This window comes from Oryctolagus cuniculus, chromosome 1 (assembly GCF_051225735.1).
Source record: "Oryctolagus cuniculus isolate XC-2025 breed Fujian yellow rabbit chromosome 1, ASM5122573v1, whole genome shotgun sequence".
NCBI classification, from domain to species: domain Eukaryota; kingdom Metazoa; phylum Chordata; class Mammalia; order Lagomorpha; family Leporidae; genus Oryctolagus; species Oryctolagus cuniculus.
In genome coordinates, this window is record NC_142867.1 from 46520659 (window position 1) to 46543854 (window position 23196).

Below are 23196 nucleotides of genomic sequence, written 5' to 3' on the forward strand. Positions count from 1 at the left end.
GCAAACACTACCTTGGAGCAAGGGGGATTCTGTGCTTCCCTTCAAGTACATCTAGGATGCACTCTGGGTGACACCTGCCTGGGGAGCTCCTACCGGTCCTGGGGTCAGGTCACCATCTACTCCCCTCTCCTCGGTGCTCACTGGCCCTCCACCAGCCATGGCCCGGGCACTGACCCCTTGAGCACACCGTGTGTGCAAGTGGTGCCTCAGCCCCGTGCTTGCAAGGTCCCACAGGGCAGTCCACATGCGTGTCCCCCTGGCCCCCAGAGCCAGCAGACGGGCGGCCTCTCCTACCTGTACAGGAAAGGCGCGACTGTGGCAGTGTTGGGGTGGCTGTATTGCTGCTGGGGCTGAGGTAGCTGAACACTGACAGTATTGCTTCCCGTGGTCTGGGTGGTCCCGACGGACCCGCTGACAGTCTGGCTGCTGATGCTGTGGTTCAGCGGGGTCCCTCCCGGGCCTTTGCCCTCCGAGGAGGCCAGGCTGGAGGAGGAGCTGGAGTGTCTGCCGTCCAGCTGGGGCTTGGGCGGCGGGAGCCCCGAGTTCGGCTTCCCGCTGCGGCTGCGCTCCCCTTCCTTGGACGGCGCAGGGGCACTTGGGGACTTGCCGGGTGTGCTCTTCATCCCCGGTTTTGGTATCCCACTGTGGGAAGAGGCCGTGGCCTCCTTCTTGGCACTGCTGAGCTTGCCCCCTTTGGGGATAAAGCTGGCGATCTTGGAGGACTTTTTCGGCATCTCGGTCACGACCGCACCGCTGGGCTCCTCCCTGGGCTCCTCCCGGAAGTCCGGCCTCTCGGTCACAGACGCCCTCTTGGTGAGGTCCCTGCCTTTCTCCTTCTCCTTCTCCTTCTCCCGCTGCTGCTTCTCTTTCTCTTTCTCATTGCCTTTCGGGGAACTCTTCTTGTTGGTCAGCGCCCGGCTGAAAGTCCTCTGGGCGATGCCCTTGAGAGCAATCTTGGGGCTGCTGGACGCGGGGCCCGCGGCCGAGAGCGCGCGGCCAGCAGCCTCCAGCTCTGCGCTCTCTTCAAAGCTGGGCAGGATCTCCAGGCGCTCACAGCTCGTGTCCCGGGAGCCCGGGCCCTCGCCTGCCTTGGAAGCCCCTTTACTGTTGAAAAGCTTTAGCTTTTCCAGCATGGATTTCTGATTGTTGGGGGCTGGCTTCACGGCCTCGGGCGTGGGCCTGGGGACCTCGGGCCCGGACGGCTTGACCGAGAGCATGGACGATGTGGCGCTGTGCTTCACGCTGAGGGACTTGCTGCGCCACGGCTTGGAGGCCACACCGGGCTGGGGGATGGCAGAGGAGGTACAGCTAGCGGGGCTGGGGCTGCCGCTGCTCTCCAAGGAAGCGGGTACATTTTCGCTCATCCCGGGCTGGGAAGAGATGGAGCTTGCCAATGGCTCTGCAGAGAGAGAAGAGAAGGAGACCTGAATCCCATCGGCTGACCTACATTGAAGATTGGGGTCTGGGCCACGGACACTTAGCCCATCACTCCCAACTCACACGTCCGTATCTGCCTTGTGGGTTACCTGTGGCCAAATTGTAAATCCCAGCTCAACTCCCTCCTTCCCTGTATCACATAGCATTCACACCTCTCCTAGACACAATTTGGTGCTATGCACTGTGCACAGGCACGCGTACCTTAAATCCGAATTAACATGCAAATCCACAGAAAAGCAAACCGACAAAAACGTACAGCCCTATGGCGGTGGAAGAAATGCATAGGAAATACTTTCCTTTCTGAATTACTCAACCCACAGCTGCACTTCCCAGTTACATGAAAGAATCAAGAATCTTCCAACGGGGCTGGGTGTTGTGGCGCAGTGGGTTAAGCCACAGCATGTGATGCCGGCATCCCACATGAACACCAGCTTGAGTCCCGGTTGCTCCGCTTCCGACCCAGCTCCCTGCTAATGTGCCTGGGAAAGCGGCAGCAGATGGCTTCAACGCTTAGGCCCTTGCCACCTATGTGGGAGATCCGGATGGAGTTCCAAGCTCCTGGCTTTGGCCTGGACCAGCCCCAGCCGCTGTGGTCATCTGGGGAATGAACCAGCAGATGGAAGATCTCTCTGTCTCTCCCCCTCTCTGTGTCACTCTGCCTTTCAAATACATAAATAAATCCTAAACAAACAAGGATTATCCAACTTTTAAGGAAATAATATAGCAGAAACATTCAAATAAAACAGATCCCTAAAAAGCAGACAAGGAGAAACCAAGTACAATCTCTAGAGAATATTCCATAGAAGTTACAAAGTCCTACCAAAGCATGGGAGTTTTCATTAGTACAAACTTGATTCGGGCAGCACTTTTTATAAAAAGAAAGGCTTTCCCTTTTCTTCTAAGAATACATGGTGTGCACACGACTTCCCCGCAGGCGAGAAAACACGCGAGTTACTGCAAAGACAAGGCTTCCCCCTGGCGCTCAGGGGGTGTTTTCCTGGTCAGGCTCTTTTCTCAGAAAAGCCTTGAGATATTTCCAAACCGGAGCCAGGAAGATTCCGGGCAGGGCGGGCACCAGATCGGGGTTCTGCTGGCACCGAGGTGCCCCAGTATCCCAGAAACGAAGCCTGCAGCACCGGGCTCCCAACACAGCTGCTGGAGAGGGTGTCAGGGAAAGGGGCTGCAGCTGAGCCCGGTGCCCACGTCCACCCACGCCCATGCGCTGTGAGTGCAGCACACGGGTTGCACCCCTCTGGCCCCCTGAAAGCACATCTGCAAAGTCGCAGGGACCGACTTACCGAGCAGCAGCCACTTTCTCCCTCGGTGATTCCCTAGGAACAAGCCTGCAGCCGGAGACGCTGCCCTTCCGATTGTCACAAGTGTTTTCGGTTAAACTGCTCATGTTTCTAATTAACTTTTGTCATCCACAACTACTCCAGTGCCCAGAAGCCTGGCGGGATTAACGGCTGCTGCTTCTCCTTTTTTTTTTTTTTTTTTTCTCCTTTTCCCCTAATACCTATGTTCCGCTGCCTTCCAGCAACAGAGTAAACTGTATATAGAGCGGCTTTTTATGATTTAAAAGTCAACGGCCGCTGCGGCCGAGTGAAGGCAGCCCCTGTGTGGGGCGCGAGCACCGAGCCGCCAGCTCCGTGTGGAGGAGCTGCCTCCTCTCTCCACGGCTGCTCGGGAAGCCTCAGCTCCAGGGTGATCCAAAGCAGACCTCCCAATGTTTTAAGACTCATACATCTTCCTGCCTTCCTGGGGATTGGGTTTGGAGATCCTCCCTGACAAAACGCACGGGGAGTTGCTGGAGTTTTTCCTGGGGAAGACTCACAGACTGACTTGCAAACAGGCTCACAGAAGCCATGCACGCTGCTGGCCGGCTGAGGGTCTCCAAGGCTTGACGCTGCCCACCCGAGGGTGAAGAGGGGCTCACTGTCCCTGTTTCAGCAGAGAGGAAGCTGAGACTCAGGGGGCGCTAATGTGGGACCCCACGTCACATGGCTGGAAGTGGACCCAGGTGGGATTTGAACCCAGGTCTCTGCCAGAGAGCGCTTTGGGACTACATCACAACTGATGAAGAGTCCGTATGCACAATAGTCCCTTAAACTATCAGGGCACTTTTCAGGCATTGCCTTTTTGAAAAAAGATTGATTTGATATGACAGGCAGAGTGACAGAAAAAGAGAAAGAAACACTTCCTATCAGCTAGCTCATTCCCTAAATGGCTACAATAGCCAAGGCTGGGCCTGGCTGAAGCCAGGAGCCTGGAGCTCCATCTGGGTCTCCCAGATGGGTGGCAAGGACCCAAGCCCAAGCACTTAGACCATCTTCTGCTGCCCTCCCAGTAGCATTAGCAGGGAGCTGGATTGGAAGTGGAGCAGCTGGGATTTGAAACGGCACTCCAAAATGGGATGCTGGGTTGCAGGTAGCAGCTTAACTCCAGGCACTGCCTTTTGCTACTAGCACAAGCATGACCTCTGTGGTGGTCACAAGCCAGCCCTGCCAATGGGAAGGAAGCAGAACCCATAACAGGGGGTGGCTCTCTGGCTGAAACACCAGTGACCAAGTGCCATCTCTAAGGATAACTGCCGTTCCCCTTACCTGGGCTCAGAGCTGGGACAGAAGTCAAGCACTCGCCCACTCAACACATTCAACATAGTCATCCATCCATATACTCAGTCATCCAGCACCTAATGTATGCCAGACACTGTTCTAGGTACCTGGGGCCCATTGGTGACAAAAAGAAATGCAGTCCTCTATTTTCAAGGGTTTTCCATCCCAGCAAGGAGGTACTGGAGGGAGTTCATTTCATAGATAAATTACTTGTTGGGAAATAAAGCTAAGGAAAAGTTAAGGGGACCTGGGAGCAGGTTGCAACATGGTCCTTGCAGGAATTGTAAGCTCACACCCAGAGGGACACCCTTGCTTCCCCAAAGAAGTCTGAGCATCGCCACCAAGTGTACGTGAATCAGTGTGACATCGCGTTTAAAACTCCTCTGAGGTTTTCAGAAACAGTTTTGGCAACATATGCCCCCACCTACCATTGCTGTGCATTTGAAACCCTCAGAACCACAGCTAGAAATGAAGCAACAACCAACTGGCTAACAACCAACCCAGTGAAAAAGACACCTGGCTTGTCTTGAGTGAAAGAGCCAGAGTCGCTGAAAAGTATGTCTCCTTCAGCGAAAGGTGACAGGTGCAGGGGAAAGGCTTATACAAACGTGGGTACAGCAGCTCCTCAGTCACTCCTAGGGCTGTGCCAGAATGGCTTCTGACTTTCAAATTCTGATTCAAAGACCTGCTCCTCTTTGCACCACCCCCTATCCTAGGGCCATCGGTGATTTGCACCACACACACGTTCCTCTGCTCTGGGCTTTGTCCATATCTTCATTATAAAAGCCTTTGGGAGGGCCACTGATTTTACACCATACTCCAAAATCAAAGAAATGAATAAGTGGGGCAGTGTTGTGGCATAGTGGGTGGGGCCGCAGCCTGCAGTGCGGGCATCTCATGTGGGCACTGGTTCAAGTCCTGGCTGCTCCACTTCCGATCCGGATCTCTTCTATGGCCTGGGAAGGCAGTAGAGGAAGGCCAGGTCCTTGGGCCCCTGCACCCACGTGGGAGACCCAGAGGAAGCTCCTGGCTCCTGGATTCGGATCAGCACAGCTCCGGCCATTGCGGCCAATTGGGGAGTAAACCAGTGGATGGAAGACCTCTCTCTCTCTGTAACTCTTTCAAATAAATAAGTTTTTTTTTTTGTTTTGTTTTGTTTTTTTTTTTAGAATAAAGATTTGAACAAGCACAGAACTTGCCCTCCAAAAATCCACTGCACAGGGGTGCAGCCAACCTCGAAACAAAAGAACAATGGAAAGAGCTCCATGGGGCTATAAAAGGTATTATGAGAACCAGAAGTGGGTGCTAATTCTCCTTGCAGTCTGGGAAGCCTTCCTGGAGGAGGTGATTCCTGAGCTATCAAATGGTGTTTTCTCTACATTGCTTTGTTATTCCATTTGTCCACAATCTCCTCCAGGGCACCCTTGTGTCCCCAAGCCTGCCACAGCACAGACATATTCAGCGTATGTCTTCTGAGTGGCTGGTTGGTAGTGTTGACAGTTCCAATCACACTGAAGGGAACAAGCTTTGTGCTAAGTCATCAACCTGGCATTGAGCCTGGGCTGCGCTCCTGCAAATCGAGGGGACAACTGAAGGCAGCTCATTAGAGGCAGGACACGCAGCACCTGGAGGCAGTTCAGGACTCGGTGTCTAGAGCAGAAGCCTTCCGAGGAAGGCGACAGGCAGCAGGGCTTCTGAGGACCACATCACCAATTTTGTGCTCCTGTCTCAGCCAGAGATCCCCTAACCAGTGAAGAGGGCTCAGGTTGTGCATGGCCTTGGGTCGGGGAACTTGACACATTTCGGTCATTCCCCGGCTATGGTGCCAACGATCTCAGATCCTGGCTGAGTGGCTGTTCGGGATCTGCTCTGTCTCTGGAAAGAAGCCACTTCCAATACTGGAGTCCTGTGGGCTCCAGGTGAGGTTCTCGTTACCAGGCTTCTAAGGCAGTGAGATAAATGCAGGAGAGCGGGGTGGGTAGGCCAGGGCCAAAGCTTTGTCACCAACAAAGGGTATGAAGCTGCATCTTTGACTTCAGTCACCCCACCTATTTCTCTGGAGTCCTTTCTGCTCTGTTTCTTCTTCTTCTTCTTCTTCTTCTTCTTTTTTTTTTTTTTTTTTTTTTTTTTTGACAGGCACAGTTAGACAGTGAGAGAGCGAGCCAGAGAGAAAGGTCTTCCTTCCATTGGTTCACCCCCCAAATGGCTGCTATGGCGTGCTGCGCTGATCCGAAGCCAGGAGCCAGGTGCTTCCTCCTGGTCTCCCATGCAGGTGCAGGACCCAAGCACTTGGGCCATCCTCCACTGCTCTCCTGGGCCACAGCAGAGAGCTGGACTGGAAGAGGAGCAACCGGGACAGAATCCGGCGCCCCAACCAGGACTAGAACCCGGGGTGCTGGCGCCACAGGCAGAGGATTAGCCTAGTGAGCCGTGGCGCTGGCCTCTGCTCTGTTTCTGTCCAGATCTCAGTGAGGCTCTGAGATGCCCTGGGAGGCTGGACCACGGCCACTACGTCCCCACAAGCACAGCCCTCACTAGCTCCATCATTCTGTGCTGTAACATACAGGGTGGTTCCCTCTCTTCAACTCTTGCCCTGCACAGCTCTCACAGGTAAGGTTCACTAACAGGTGGAGGAACTGTCTTGGTCCAGGCACAATCAGGCTTGAAGCAGTGTTGCCTGTGAGGTCAGACATGCAAGGTGAAAACGGACCTGGGGAAGGCAGGCAGGCACATTCTTCAAAATGAAGAGCACCTCCCTCCCTAATAAACAACAGCCCTCACTTCTTTCCTCGTGGATGCGAACCTCTGGGGGGGCAAAGGGCCCTAAGAGGCAGAAAGAAAAGCGTAAAAGAGTGATCTGACATCTGTATTCCCCGAACAATGCAGTGTGGGCCATGGAAACACGTGAGCCATTTTGGGTGCCACACGGGTGAGTATTTTTGTGTTTGAAAAGGTATACATTTACTTTATTGCATATTAGAAAGACAACTAGCCCATATGTAAATTAACAGATGCATGGACAGTAAATAGGGATTAAAATTTGACCTGATTTAAGGAAAATATAAAACAAATGAATGGCTCACAGACTTGGCAAAAATCACACAGGCTTGCTACTGGGGAAATACTGTTACATTATGCCAAGACTTTCTCTTTTATAGTAAATGTATTTTTCTGTCAAATATAATTGACCTAATAGAAATCTAACCACACAGCCCAAACAGGAAACTAGGATCAGAACACATCCAAAAATGGCCACTTTTATTTTTATTTTTCCTAAAAAATTTTTACTTGAAAGACAGAGTGACAGAGAGAGAGACGTAAAGAGTTCTCATTGCCTGTGCACTCCCAGTTGGCTACAATGGCCAGGACTGGGCCAGGCCAAAGCCAGAAGACTGGAACTCCAACTGAGCCTCCCAGGTGGGTGACAGGAGCCCAAGGACTTGGGCTATCGTGTGTTACCTTCCCAAGAACATCAGTAGGAAGCTGGATCACAAGCAGAGCATCCAGGACTCAAGCTGGCAATCTGACATGGGATGCCGGCATTGCCACTGGTAGCTTAACCCGCTGCGCCACAATTCTGGCCTCTGAAATGGTTACTCTTTAGCTTTATGTATTTATCTGCATTTGTTTATCATGTGCTATTTTGCTGAGAATGGACAGATTTAGTGACATGACTGGGCCTTGCTGAGCCAAAGAGAATTTAAAAATTACATCTCTAACAACTTGTCCACCACTCAAGATAGTAAGAACAATATATTGTATGAAAAATCCGAAAACATTCACTTAGATCCATGTGTGAAACTAAAAATATCAAGGCATACTATCATGTAGGATAAGGTCTGATTTATTCCACCCTGGTCTGTTCTAACAAATGCTAACCACATTGCCCATTAACATATTTTTCTATCCACTGGTGGGTCTTTCTTGGCTGTCTGAACACCTCAGTTCTAAGAAGACGAGCTTATGAAGTTCACCCACCACCAACTGACAAGCCACCACAAGAAGGAAAAGTCTCATTTGAAATACTGCAGACAGGATGCCTTTGAAGAACAGAGAAGACTTTTTTTTTTTTTTTTTTTTTTGAGTTTAGAGAGAGCGTTAATCCTCCAGTGCGGAGGGAAGACGTTTGGTTTTCCTGGCAACCAGCCTTAACCTTCCCTGACAGGACCCCAAAGCTTTCTAAATGAAAATACTGTCTACAGCAGATAAATAAGCATTTCTTCCTCTCTGCCTGTGCACGGGCGGGCACCGGCCCCAGGTCTGTCTCGTCCCCAGCTGCTGTGAGGGGAGGGAGACGTTGGTGGTCTCCTCCTGATGCCAACAGGCATGGAGGGAGAGCGTCCCAGGCCACCTGATCCCAGCTCCTGCTGCTGCTGCCACTGTGATTCTGGTCCTGCCCTGGGGAGGTTTCTGCCTCAGTCCTCTCCAAAAGCCTAGAGGGAAGAGGCCTGGTCATTGGGCCTGGGAAAATGTTTGCAATTTCCTACAATTTGTCAAGGTGTCAATCTTGAGCATTCAAATTTGTCAGGATAATTGAAACCAGTTTTTTCTTCCTTTCCTTTTTTTTTTTTTTTTTTCCTGGCAAAGTGTATGTTTTCAGAGTGGCCCAGGTCAGTTTCTTTACAACGCCGTTAGCCACTACTCTACAGAGAACATGAACTTCAGTTGGTCTACGTAATGGCTCTGCCAGTGGAGCCTTCTCAGCACCGCTGTGTCAATGTCTAATGTTAAGGCTTAATCATAGTCTGACTTTCACAACTCCTTCCTGGAGAGGATTTCTGGAGCTCTAGACAGAAGGAAAAGGAAAGTGGCAGAACATGGAGCCAGAGGGAGCCTGGCTTTGGACTCACATGCTCCAAGGATCTTAGGGTGTCTATCATGCCACAGGCTCCTAGGACATCCAGGCTAGAATAAAGATAATGACCGATATATAACCAAACGCGGCTTCAAATATGCTCTGTGAATCCAGACCCTATCAGAATCCCAATGGAATTTTCTTTGGTAGAAACAGAGCAATCCATCCAAAATTCAGATGAAATCCCGAGGGCCTGGAATAGTCAAAACCATCTTGAAAAAGAACAAAGCTGGAGTTGTCACACTTTCTAGTTTCAAAGCTTACTACAAAGCTGAAGTATTCAAAACAATGTGGTACTGGCCTAAAGAGAGACATATAGACCGATGGCTGGAGTCCAGAGACAAACATTTGTTCATGTGGCCACATGGTTTTCAACAAGAGTCCCACAACTATTCAGTGGGAAAAGGATGGTCTTTTTGACAAATGGGGGTGGGAAAATTGGATATTCAGATACAACACAACAAAAAAAGATAAAAAGAAGTAGGGCAGCAACCTTACATTGTTTATAAAAATTAAGTCAAAGTGAATCAGAGACCTCAATGTCTGACAATGGATCAAACACCTAAACATAAGAGGCAGAACTATAAAAGTCTCAGGGGAAGGTCTCATGATATTGGATTTGGCACTCAGTTTTTAGATGACACCAAAATCACAGGCAACAAAAGGAAAAAAAATAGACAAATTGGACTTTACCAAGATTAAAAACTTCTGAGCATCAAAGCACCCTGACAATCACCACAGTGAAAAGGTGATAGTTACAAATCACATGTCTTACAAGGGATTGATATCCGGAATGTATAAAGAATTCTTACAATCAACACCAAAAAATGGCTGGATTTTCAAATGGGCAAAGGACTTGAACAAGCATTTCTCAAAAGAAGATACACAAATGGCCAATAGGAATATGAAAGACATTCAGCATCACTCATCATTAGGGAATGCGAATCAGAACACAGCAGATACCACGTCACACTCACGGGGACAGCTATCACTTAAAAAATAGTGTCCCTGGCACATGCCGGCCTGTGCTGTGGTTCGCAGCTGCACTCAGCTAACTCACAAGAATGGCTGAGGCACTATTAGGTACCTAGAAGTGGTTGTTGGGGGAGAAAAAAAAAAAAAAACAGTAAATAAACAAAAGTGATTGCTCGAACCATACCACACCCCTCTGTATGGCTCAAAATTAAAATCAGGTATGCCGGACTTGTACCTGCTTGGCTAATCATGTCAGTTGTTCTCTCTAGAGCTAAGTGAACTCATATGACTGGAAGTCCTGAAGATGTTTTTAATGTCTTCTATTTATGGTGGGAATTTTGTTAGAATAGGTTGCTTAAAATGTACAAATACTCCAGCGTCTTATGATGATGTGCCAAAAAATAAAATAAAATAAAACACAGTACCCTAACAGCCTGAAGCCTTCTCTGTCCTGTAGGAGCCATGAACTTCACAGTTTGCCACCGACTTTTTCCCCGAGGGAAAATGGCGAGGCCCTCGAGAGCTGGCGAAATGACAGGCATGTTTCCCTTGAATATATAACAAGTTAAATCTTTGTCTTTGGTAGCTTGTTTTGGCTAAAACCAAGTGAAACCAGAGGTAAGGAGGGCATTAGTTTCTCTGCTGGTGACTAAAAAACAGTCTAAGAAGACAACACAGTGTCATTTTCCAAAGCAGTTTTCACTAGAATTTCTCCCAAGAATGTTACCAGGTGTGCTTTCAAGTCCTACAGAGTGTTGTACAGAACTTGTTAAGCTACAAAGGGGAGCTCACTGGCAATGTGCCTTATGCTTCACTTCTTGATGACACTTCCAAAAAGAACAAATTCTTTTTTTTTTTTTTTTTTGACAGGCAGAGTGGACAGTGAGAGAGAGAGAGAGAGACAGAGAGAAAGGTCTTCCTTTGCCGTTGGTTCACCCTCCAATGGCCGCCGCGGCCGGCGCACTGCGGCCAGTGCACCGTGCTGATCTGATGGCAGGAGCCAGGTACTTATCCTGGTCTCCCATGGGGTGCAGGGCCCAAGCACTTGGGCCATCCTCCACTGCACTCCCTGGCCACAGCAGAGAGCTGGCCTGGAAGAGGGGCAACCGGGACAGAATCCGGCGCCTCGACCGGGTGTGCTGGTGCCGCAAGGCGGAGGATTAGCCTAGTGAGCCACGGTGCCGGCAAAGAACAAATTCTTAGAATCCATCTCTCCTTTCCCTGCACTGTGTCTTCAGTAAAAGATGTCCTACACACATCTTAAAAATCCTCCTCCTCATCTGGGTAGGGAGACAAACTGCTAGCATTTGAATAAAGCGGTCTTTAAAAATAAAAGGTATTTCCATTCTTTATCTTTCATTTCCTAAAGCTGTACCACCCTCAGAACACATCCTCCCTCTCTCTTGAACTTATTTGTTCAAAATCCCTAGGAGAAAACCTTTGCTTTAATTGGTGAAGCCATTTCTCTATCTTGTACCATATATGGTTGTAAGAAAGGACAAAACTGGCTGGGGGAAACATCCTTGCTTTTTTTTAAGGGTGTAGGAAATGTCACAGAGATCAGAAACAATTCACGTGGGGCAAATCCCACTTTTCAGGAGGCCAGGGTCTACAACCAACAGCTTTCTGGCAGAGTGACACAGTTCTACTAGTGTACATATACCCCACTAAGGCAGAGCTAGTGAGGGTTTCTGCAAACCTCCTCCTCTCGGATGCCAATCCAACCTTCCTGCTTTCTCTAGAGGCAAAAGACGGGCATCCCCAAATAGAGATGTCCAAACCAGAGTTAAACCAGAATGCTTTGCACTGTACAACAGAGACGCACTAACAAAAAGGAGGGGCTCCACAGTATGCTGGTTTGGGAGATAGGGCTGAATAGTAAACAAACGGCTTTCTGGTCGACAGGACTTGTCAAGGCCTCGGAGAGTTTAACTGCAAGCCTCAAACTGGTAATAGGAAGGCTTGATCCTGAAGGTGATTTGCCACAAAGCCATCTTTCTGGGACAGCTTAAGAAAGAAGCCCACCATGGGACGCGTTTTGATAAACACTGACTTTGTGAAGAGGGCAGAAAAACAGCCCAAGTCAGAAAAGACAGCTGCCCGCCAGGTCACAGCCACTAACCAGGGGAGCAAGGGGAAGGAGGAAGACACAGCTCAGTCTCCCCCATGGAGTGATACTCTTCTCAAGTGACGCCTCCATCCCTGATACCCACTTGGAACCAGTACAAACCCTTATGGTGTTAAGTGCTCACTTTATGTAGAAAGGATTAGTTCATTGCTCTGCCCTAAAGCTCCAAGGCTAAATGAAAACAGACAGCAGGGGCTAAGACCAGGCAGCAGCATGCCTAAAAGGATGTCTACCAACAGTGAGGACCATGGGACACAGCCCCCATGAAAACTGATGGGATCTGGGGCTATGTTGACCTGGGAAAGACATTCAGAACAAGGGACCGGAGGATCCTTGCCCCACTCAGACCATACCACAGTCAGAAGAGTGAGATCTTAACATTCCGGGCCCAGGAGGTCCCTTAGAGATCAGAGACTTTAAGTCATTCTTTTCCCTCCCATGAGAACAGAGCCTGGGCGGGTAAGGACGCTTTCAAGGTCTTGCATTCAGTAAGTGACAAGGCTGTTAGTGAACTTGGGACTCTGGAGTTGATGCAAAGCAGCTTCCCTGGCTCCACCCCAGACTCTGAGGATGGACCCGGAATCTGGAGTCTTCACCAGCTCCCCAGGTGACTGCGTACACACTCAAGTTCAAACAGCAGGTGCTAGAGACATGAATTCTTAGAACGCCGTGCTGAGAAACTGTAGTTAGCTCAGATACAGAACAGAATGACGAGGGCTCTAAGTCGCTGTGAATGAGAAGTGGCCACAGTGACTGAGACACCCAGCTAAGGGAACAGTCACTCGGGAGAAGGCAAAAGAACTGTTATTAGCAAGGTGGCTTCTCTTTTTTTCCTTTTTCTATCCAGTGACCCTGGATGAAAAATAAATGTGAAGTAATGACTGTGAGAGCCAGGCCGGGACTCCAGAGGAATCTGAACCAGAGGAAGCAGCAGTGGGGCGAGGGCGGAGGGAGGCAGCCAGGGCTCCGCAGAGGGCCGAGAGTGGAGGATGCTTCCAGCAACTGTGGAAAGGGAAGTCCCGCCAACCTCTCCCGCTCGCTCTCTGCTCCACTTCTACCAGAGCAGCTCCTGTTACATCTCGGATTTTTATTTGGCAACAAGTTTCCATGGCAAAAAAAAAAAAAAAAAAAAGGATAACCATATTATTAACATGTATATACTAAGAAGAGTAACAGCCAACATTTCCATAGCATCTCTCCGTGCCAAGCACTTTTATAGTAGTGACTTTTTCAACCTGCAGGATAGGTCCAGTGAGTATACAGTAATCACCGGATGTCACCATGGAGGGCAAGGCATGGGGGCTGGTATGCCAGAGATCAGACACATTCAAGCCAGGCAACTCTATTTCAAAGGCCACACACCTAAGCTGTACTTCTGGTCTACCGCGACTTGAGAAAAGACTACAGTGCACTCTTGGCGTTCATGCTCTTCTCTCGACACAAGAGCAGAGCGTTCATCGAGTCTTCGGTCCACAGCTTTTAGAGACACTGATGTTTGAGGAGCTTACCTCCTTCCCCGAGGAAAAAGAATTTTTTTCCTTCCAGGAGGTTCTTCTTTAAAAAAAAAAAAAATTAATGGGAATATCCAACAGCTTAGCCAGCATTCAAATATGGTTTTTGTTCTTCAAGATTTAGGATGCGGGCAAAAATGTAATCTTTCTGCTGTTATTTTTTCTGTCAATCAAAACCAGAAGCCAACCAAAGAACTAGCTCATTGTGTTTCTCTAGGGGAATCCATGCAGAAACTGAGAGCTGAATTGGACTATTCTTCACTATCTGCGATTGTGTTAAGCCAAATGTGCAGGAACAGAGGGAAGAAAGCAGTCATTTATCCTGATTCTGCCAAGTATGCAGACACTCAGGATCGGATAGATCAAATGATTTCAGGGCTCCACGCATGTTACTGATCCTCACGGTCCTACCAGACTTCTTCAGAGCCTGTCTTCCTGATGGAAAAACAGAATTCTTCTGGGGAAAAAAAAAAAAAAAAAAAAGGAAACTCACCGAGGTAGAAAATGCCCCTAGAGGCTGCACACCAGCTTCACTCGCCCAAGTCAGGAAGCAATTTCCCCCAGGTGCCTGTTTTATTTTATGCAACAGGCCTGGCTGTGACAAGCGGGTGGTAGACTGTCTTTATAAATGGAGCGCTCACTTGGATGAAGCCTAGGGACTGTCACTTAGGCTAAGACATCTTTAAAAAATCAGGTCATAACGATCAGGTCGAAAGAATTCCAAGGAAATCATCTTATTGGGCTCCATGCTACTCAGGTCACTCTGAGAATTATGCAAATTATAAAATTTTATAGGTGGATTCAAGTCCAATTTAATATTCTGGTAATCTATTTTTTTAAAAAAAAGATTTATTTATTTGAAAGGCAGAGAGGGAGAGACAGAAAGAGAGAGAGACAGAGAGATAGAGGTACATCTTCCATCTGCTGGTTCACTCTTCAAATGGCCAGAACAGTCAGGGTTGGTCCCGGCTGAAGCCAGGAGCCAGCAATTCCATGCAGGTTTCCCATGTGGGCAACATCTTCTACTTGGGCCATCTTATGCTGCTTTTCTGTGTCTGTTACTAGTGAGCTGGCACGGAAGTGGAGCGGCCAGGACTTGAACAGGTGCTCTGATAGGGGGGCAGTCTACACAAGTGGCAGCTTAACCCAATGCACCACAGCCCTGGCCCCTATCTTCATAATCTTGAGCTAGTTACTTAGTGTAGTTAAGCTTCGGTTTATTCATAAACAAAACATTAATACCATTTATCGAGTACCAACCATGTGCCAGGTGCTGTGTTTTAAGTAATTTCACAAATTCCTTTAATTAATGATTTCATTAATTCACACAAGTATCTTTTTTTTTAAAGATTTATTTATTTATTTGAAAGTCAGAGTTACACAGAAAGAAGGAGAGGCAGAGAAAGAGAGAGAGGGGTCTTCTCTCCATTAGTTCACTCCCCCAGTTGGCTGCAACAGCCGGAGCTGCACCGATCCAAAGCCAGGAGCCAGGAGCTTCTTCCGGGTCTCCGATGCGGGTGCAGGGTCCAAGGACTTGGGCCTTCTTCTACTGCTTTCCCAGGCCATAGGAGAGAGCTGGATCTGAAGTGGAGCAGCCAAGAGTCGAACCAGTGCCCATATGGGATGCCAGCACTGCAGGCAGCAGCTTTACTGGCTACACCACAGTGCCAGCCAGCCCCAACACACAGGTATCTTAGGAAATAGACTGATCATAGGTTGGGTCTATTAGCAGTTTGCCCAAGGTAAGCAGTAAATTAGCAAATGACACAGTAAGAGTTTGAGCACGGAAGCCCAGGCTCTTTTCAACCACTAAATGGAGATGGTGACCAAACTTTCTTCCTTCCCTTTGAGAACCAACAGGGCAATGACATCACAGCGAGCTACAAACTGAAAAACACTCTCCCTTCAGATGAATTCTAATGTGTCCCATTAACTGGGTTTTCCTAAAGTGAAGCCTAGAGGTACAGAACTGCAGTGGCACTGCCGTCTTTCAGAAGTGCTCCAAAAGCCCTTGCCGACCCAATTCTACGTAGGAAGAGAAAATTGCCCTTCTGGCGCCAGTGTGCATTCAAAAGTATCCAGGTTTTATAAGCAGTTCCCATGGCCCCACCTAGGATAACTGTAGGTCTCTGGCAAGTTCCTCCTTGTTGCTGCTCTGAGCCAGGGCCCTGTGCAAGACAAGCTTTGGCCTCTGTGCCTCCTCCACCTCAGCAGGCTCACGGGCGGCAGCCCAGGAACACAGAGCGCTCAGTGTCTGCAGCGGTGACTCAGTCACTCCTGGCCACACCTGTGCTGCTTCTGTAAGACTCAGGGGGCTCTTCCCAGGAACCACGGTGAGCACGGAGACAAGGAACTTCTCACTCGCTGGCAGGCGTAGTGGATCTAATGTGGAAAGCAGGCTTGCTCACAAACTGGCTTGGAGGTTGCAATTCAAACTTACACACAGGCCCACGCATATTCAGTGTCGTTCCAGTGGACCTTTGTCATTCTGAATAATGATTTCTGCATGTGTGGAGCCCAGGGATATGGTTGGGATTCAACATTACCTGTCCGTGTTTCTCCTTGGAAACCTAAAACAACCACAACATCATATGTTTGTTCCTCCATCACTCTGCTCCATCCCATCCCTCTAGCTTTTTTTTTTTTTTTTTTTTTTTGACACTTCTTTTGTTCCAGATACTTTCCCAGGTGCTCAGGATACAGCAATGGATACCTGGTCTATGCCTTTAAAGGATTCCACACCTTGTGTATGGGACAAATCACAGCACAAAGGAACAACATGGTGTGAGGCTGTTGTGATAGGGAACGGGAAAGGTCAGTGGAGCTGTGGATCACCACAAGGGCTACCTGAGCGTGGGAGCAAGTGGGAGCCAGGAAGTAGCTCACACTGGTTCTGGGTCTTAACTGCCCTCACATGGAACTTTTAGAGCTGAATTCTTTACAAAGCAGTAAAAGAAAACAAAGTATCCGGGCACCCATGCCAAGTGATTAAAATCAAACTCAGGAGGACAAAATATATAATTCTGCACTTGATCAGGGTAAAAATCTGGTCAGCCAAATGCATTCATAGGACTAATCGCAAGCAGGATTCCAGGGTCATATTCATTCCACTCAAGCAGAAGGGAAAACGGGATACATTACTCCATTACTCAATTACTCAATTACTCAATTACTCAGACTCTTGTTCCCTGCTCAGCCAGCCTGCAGATCCTCTCTCCATTCAGTTGCATGTGCGCTGCATTTATTTCCAGAATGAAGAATCTTTACAAGTCACCTCCCAGTCCCAGCTGGAACAAAGCAGGCACGCAGACCTGACTCGTCCATTCTGTCCCAATTTTGGCGGGCAAACCAAACACAAAGCTGATGGCTTCAAATACTGTTAAACTGACTTCTGACCCAGCGACTTCCAGTTGTCAATCCAGACACCGCAACATTGAAACAAATGGCTAAACTTCCTCTAACAAGTGTCACATTTTGTGTTAAAAATGTGAGGGCCAGAGACCCCAAATGCAATTTTATCCTCCCAATTTCTGACTTCAAGGAAGACATGAAAGCAGGAAAAGACACAGGTAGTGGCCCCACACTGGCTAGAACAGGTTTTCTTTCCAGAAAGGGCACCATCCAGTCTGTTTTACAGAGCCGTGAATTCAGAGCCAGGGAGGGAGAGTCCCTGGCCTGGTACCACACAGCTGGAGAATGGGAAGGTGGGACTCGAGTCTGCAGCTGTCCAGAGGGCAGCTACAGCTTACTGCTCCAGCCTCATTCTCCTGCCTGAAAGCTAACAGAACCATGGAAGCAAAGCTATGCAGTCAGGGCGGGTGTGCGATGGAAAGGGGTTGCAGAAGATTTTTGTGAAGCCACCATGTTAGGGTAAGGGGATCAACAACACTTCAGTTAGGTGGGAAAGTTATCTCGGTAGGAAAACCCATGACAAGCTACGTGTGCCAGGAGCTGAGGCCCTTGGGAACATCACCTGTCTTGCTGAGGATGCGAGAAAGAACTGCTGGGGGCCGTGAGGGGTTTAGCATTTCCCTCCCCGTTATACTACCCTCTCCCCAATACACTGTCACGAAACTGGCTGGAGAATATGCAATGCTTGCTATCAGTGGCTGTCTCTTGGAAATCAGTGTGGAAGTCTGCTTCCGCGCTCAGGGTGCTGGGGTGGAACAGAGATGATGTTCACGGAAGCTGGGAAGAGCATGGGAACGTGCAGGAAGGCTGAGGTGGGTCCAGACTTCCAATCAGAGCTCTGGAGGGCAGGCAGGAACCCACAAGTACCCAGGCTGGTGAGGGCCAGTCTGGGTCACCTGCCTCTGCATCTCTTCTTCCTGGTCTGGGTTGTTCTCCCTCACCTCTTACAGCACCTATGCCTCCCTAACCCATGTCTCCCTGTGAGGATCAGGGCCCAGCGCATCCCTTCTCATCTCCCCATCCTCTGCCCTCATAGCACTCAGCCCTCTGGACTTCCTACCATTCCTGGCACAGATACAGCTCTCCCCACTAGAACAGAGGTCAGTCAGCTGGGACCTGAAGGCCAAATCCAGTCCAATGCCTGTCTGTAAATAAAGGTTTATTGGAACACAGTTATCAATGCTCATTCACTTACATATTGGCTACAGCTGCTTTCTCACTATGGTGGAGGCAGTGAGCAGCTGCAACAGAGTGTGTATGGCCCTGTAAGCCCAAGATATTGATTGGCCATTGAAAGGCCAAGTTTGCTAACCCTTACTCTAGAAAAATAATTCCTTGAGGCCAGGAGCCCTGGTCCATTTTTTTTTTTTTTTAATCTTCAATACCTGACATAGAATAAAGGTTGTTTAGAGAGATGTCACTACATCAGCCTACCACAGTGCAAACACACTCATTGGAAATGCTTTAGGGCCAGCGCTGTGGTGCAGCAGGTTAACACCCTGGCCTGAAGCGCCGGCATCCCATATGCACGCCAGTTCAAGACCCGGCCACTCCACTTGTGATCCAGCTCTCTGCTTTGGCCTGGGATAGCAGTAGAAGATGGCCCAAGTCCTTGGGCCCATGCACCTGTGTGGGAAACCTGGGGGAAGCTCCTGGCTCCTGGCTTTAGATCAGCTCCACCGTTGTGGCCAATTGGGGAATAAACCACTGGATGGAAGACCTCTCTCTCTCTCTCTGCTTCTCCTCTCTCTGTGTAACTCTAACTTTCAAATAAATAAATAATTTTTTTTTTTTAAAGAAATGCCTTAAACAACTGACAAGAGCTGTTCTAGTTAGCTGTATTTTCTATTTAAGCAGGCTAAGAGCAACAACATACACTGGTAGGTTTTAACGCACACTGATTTAGCATGTTATTTCATTACTCTTTCTTAGTAAACTTGGGTCTCACTAACAATTCTAGGTGATGTTTTAGGCTGCACTGCTGATCTTTAGTGCCTGAAATACAAAAATCACAGACACAGCCTTGGATGTTATTTAGAAATAATGAAATTTGTCCCCTGGTTAAATACTGGAACTTATTGTTGCTTTGGTACCTACACTGAAATACTACCTTCCTTCCCTATCATTTGCTGTTTATGATTTTAATCCTTAATAACAGCTCAATAACTTAAGCATATATTATATAAATGGCACTATGCTAAGTATTTTACTTATACTGCCTAATTTACTCTTCAGAAAAACCCTATGAAATGGACACTGCTACACTCCTGAAGTAGCTTGTCCAGTATCAGAAAACAGGTACATGTCTGACTTACTGTCCTGAACTCCCTAGGTCACTCCCTTATCCACTCCACCACCAAACAGTAAATGTTTATTAAAGTCTTTAGGAGACACTTCAGGGTTAGAGTCTTTGTTTATCAAGCTCTGGAATAGTTATGGAGAGAAAAGGGAATGTGACTTAGTTCTTGACCTCAAGGTGCTCACCTGCTCAGGAAAGACAGACAACTACAGAGTATCTGAGGACGACCAGGAAATAAACACGGGGCAATGTGGCACTCAGAGAAGGGATCTCATACTTAGTCCTTGGAGGAAAGGATTCCTGGAAACCAAACCTAACCTGAAACGTATCAAAGGATGAGTGGGGAATTGGTGGGAGAAGAACGAGGACAGAGAAGGCATTTGCAAGGCACAGCAGCACGGAGAAAGGCTGGGTAGGGGGGCGCGTAGAGCCCTTACACAAAACAGCTATTAGATACGCAGAAGCTTCAAATGAGAAGAGAGAACAGCCAGGAACGCGGCCAACACGCAGGAGTCCACGGAGGCCAGGGCGATGAGTCTCCGCCGGCCAACGAGAGAGGAAAAATGGTGATCAAGAATCCCAAGTTCCATGTTGGGGAGTTCTCCTGAATGTAATTCCCACCCCCCAACATTGTCTTCTATCCCTTTATGAACAATGGGCAGCTTCTCACAAGAGGCTTGCCTCCTCGGTGCCCTACTGGGAAGTAAGTCCCTGGTAGACTCCACGGTCCACTGAGCTCCTGGAAACCACGGTGGCTACCATGAAGTCTGCACTCGGTAAACATTCACTGAACAAATGCACTGGGTTAGTGCGATGAGGCCGTGCTCTCATTTTGGGGTAAAATGAATCTGTACCTGAAGGCAGTCAGCAACCAAGCCTTGGAGAAGGGGGTATGTTATGAAATATGAAATAATATGATGTTAACACTTGGCACCAGAGCTCCTTATAGAAGCATCTTTGGTTTAGGAAATATCTTCAGGCCACTCAAAGCATGGAAGATGCAGCTATAGGAGAATGGCCCAGAAGGAGATAAGGAAACAGAGAGATTACTCTGTGTAAGAAGGAAAGGGAGAAGGTAGCGGGATGGTTAAACAACACAGCAGGCGCCTAGAAGCTTAAAACCAAAACAGAGATGGCCATAGAGGATTCCAAATGGCAAGGGAGGTGAAGGGATTTTTAACAATGCGAACATCCATTACTAAAATCCAAGCTGTTTGTACTACAATAGTGAAACTGCTCCAAGGCCCTAAACTTTCAGAAATAGTTCGCAATGCTCAAAGCCTGTGTCAGTCTTTTGAGTAGAGAATGAGCTGGGGCAGAGCCAGGAGGTAAGAAGAGCGGGATATGGTGCAGAGGCTACAGAGACCAACTCAAGGATTTCAGCAACACAGAGTAACCATCAGTAATGTAACTCGTCCTCATCCCAGTGAAACGCAGTAAGCCACACAAAAGGCTTCCAGAAAGATCAAGAAGAACACTAGATCTTCTCCCACATGTGCACTGCAGGATCAACTTCACTTGACTCTCAAAGAATCAGGGCAGTGGTGCACTGGCCAACGTCCAACAACCGACTCTGAAGGGGAGATAAAAGTTCTGATTTATCGTGCTTGCTCATTTCTGCAGTGTTAATACTCCTACCACAGCACGTTGGAAGCTGCCAGCATGACAGACACAGGCTTGCAAAACTCCTGAAAATTTAAAAACCAGTTCTCATGAGCTGGTACAAGCTGGCTCCAGTATATCTCTGGCACAAGGAGCCCACAGTTCACGTTTAGGTTAAAAGCAGTTTCCATGGATTAAGTCGTGGCTTTGCCAAAGGAAAGGTTTTATGCACAGTTACAAGCAGCTTTTGGAGACGGCACTACTTCCAGGAGGGTGAGCAAGGCACAGCGAAAAGCAAAGCACAGAAATGGCCACCACCCATCAGGTGACCACTGGTAAGCACAGGACACAGAGGCCAAGGGGAACTCTGAGGGCAGCTGTGTGATGGTGGAGATGGCCCCTTAGAGCGTGGTGGCATCCCGAGGTGGCTCTTGGAATTGGTCACAGGCCTGGAACCAGAGCTGGGGCTGCCTCCCTCTCCTCTGTGTCTCCCAGCCTCATCCTCCAGAGAGGCGCAGTGCAAACTCGGCTTGTGACCGGGCAGCTTGGGCTACCGGTTCACAGTTTACCAGCTTCCAAGCTGTAGCATTTCTGACCATCTCTGTATGAAGGGATAGGGCTCTGCTGGGGACTGAGAGCTTCAGAAAGCCAGCCAGAAACCCAGCTGACCGGGTAAGACCCAGTTGGGGCGGCTGGCAGCACAGCACTGGGCAGACCGACTTCTAGCAAAGAACGTCCGAGGGTGTGGGTGGAGGCCGTGGGCTGTTGGGAGATTCCTGCTCGGGAAGGGATCCCCCCACTCCCATGTTCATCAGCAGGAAATAGGAGGGGCAGGCAGGGGAGGTCCTTTTATGTTCTTAATAAAGCTCCAAACACAAAAATACAAAATGTACCGAGCCATGCCTCCCTTTCACGAAAATAAGATCAAATTAGGCATCCTAAATGTTTTTCAAATGATTTCTGCCCTGGTTATGTTACACAAAACAGGGCAGAGTGATTCAAACCTGCTGTCAACACACAGAAAAGGGAATAAAAATGCCAGCTATTCCGCAGCTGTCCGGCCGGAATCCTGGAGGAGCGGCTTTTGCGAAAACGCTGATGCACAGAAACAAGCCGAGCTCGCCGAGGAGGAGCTCAAGCAAACAAACCCGAAGGGGCTCAGCGCAGGAGGGGAGTGTTAAAATAGCAGCTGGCAATGCAAGGGTGCCTTGAAGCACTCCGATTCCATTCCACGTCCTATCCCTGCTTCAGTACAGCTATGCACTCTGAGTGTCCATTTAATCTAGCTTCTCTCGGAGCTGCCAGTCCCTGGAAAACCAACTCACTGGGTCAGCACATGGTAGGAGGGCACGTTCCTTGGAGGCGCTGGCTGGGTACAGGGAGAAGGAGGATCTTAGTCCGCTGGACATTGACACCAGGGTGAGAAGAAACACTGCCCACAAGGGACAGGGTTCCCAGTAGAGCTCACAGCCAGACTTCATAATGGCCACTTGTGATGGACTCCGAGGGACATCTTCAGTCATTGAATGCCTGTCTGTCTAGCCTTGCCAGGGTACAGGGACATTAACACTGGCAGTAACAAGTCTCAAAGGCATGGGTCAGAGGAGTCAGGCATTCTAAAATATTACATTTAGACACATTTTCCATTGTATTTAAACATTGTAGTGGGGGCTGGTGTAGTAGCTCAGCGGGTTAAGCTGCCATTTGCAACACCGGCAGCCCACATTGAGTCCCGACTGCTGTTTCCAATCCAGCTCCCTCCTAATGCACCTGGGAAAGCAGCAGACGGTGGCACAGGTGCTTGTGCCCCATCCCCCATGGGGAAGACCAAGATGGAGCTCCAGGCTCCTGGCTTCAGCCTGGCTCGGCCGCTGTCATTGTGGCCATTTGGGGAGTGAACCAGCAGATGGAAGATCTCTGTCTCTCTGTCTCTCTATCTGCCTTTCAAATACGTAGATGGATAAGCCTTTCTTTAAAAAAAAAAAAAAAAGGTTAGTAACCAGCAGCACAGACGTTAAAGTCCAAATGTGTTTACGTGGAATGTAAACATTTGCTCAATGCTGAGGGTGTTGGAAAGCAGAGTGACCTTTCTCAAGATACAGAAACACACAAGGATCACTTTCTTGCACTTACTCTGTAAGAGGTAAAAACGTCCTAGAGTCCAGACATAAATTCCATTTCCTTTCTATTTCAAAAACATTAGCCTCAGTTCATCTTGCATTTGACAATTCACTAATCTTTATTTAATGGGACAACGATGAAGAACTATACCAAAAATAGACATTTTACTTAACAATGAACGTAAGCCCCAAAAGAAGCTACTCAGTCAAGATCTAACCTGGAAATTCAATGAACAAGTCCCT

The 23196-nt window shown here is 48.7% G+C and overlaps 1 protein-coding gene across 15 annotated transcripts in view; it reads right to left on the bottom strand.

The window, feature by feature from the left end:
• NAV2 (neuron navigator 2) overlaps positions 1-23196 on the bottom strand; it is a 763895-nt gene that overhangs the window by 183829 nt on the left and 556870 nt on the right. For all 15 annotated transcript variants that reach the window (XM_051824899.3, XM_002708951.6, XM_089310702.1 and 12 more), the window contains one exon: positions 295-1399. In XM_051824899.3, the coding sequence (XP_051680859.2) occupies positions 295-1399 (1105 nt within the window). The remainder of the gene's footprint in view (positions 1-294; positions 1400-23196) is intronic.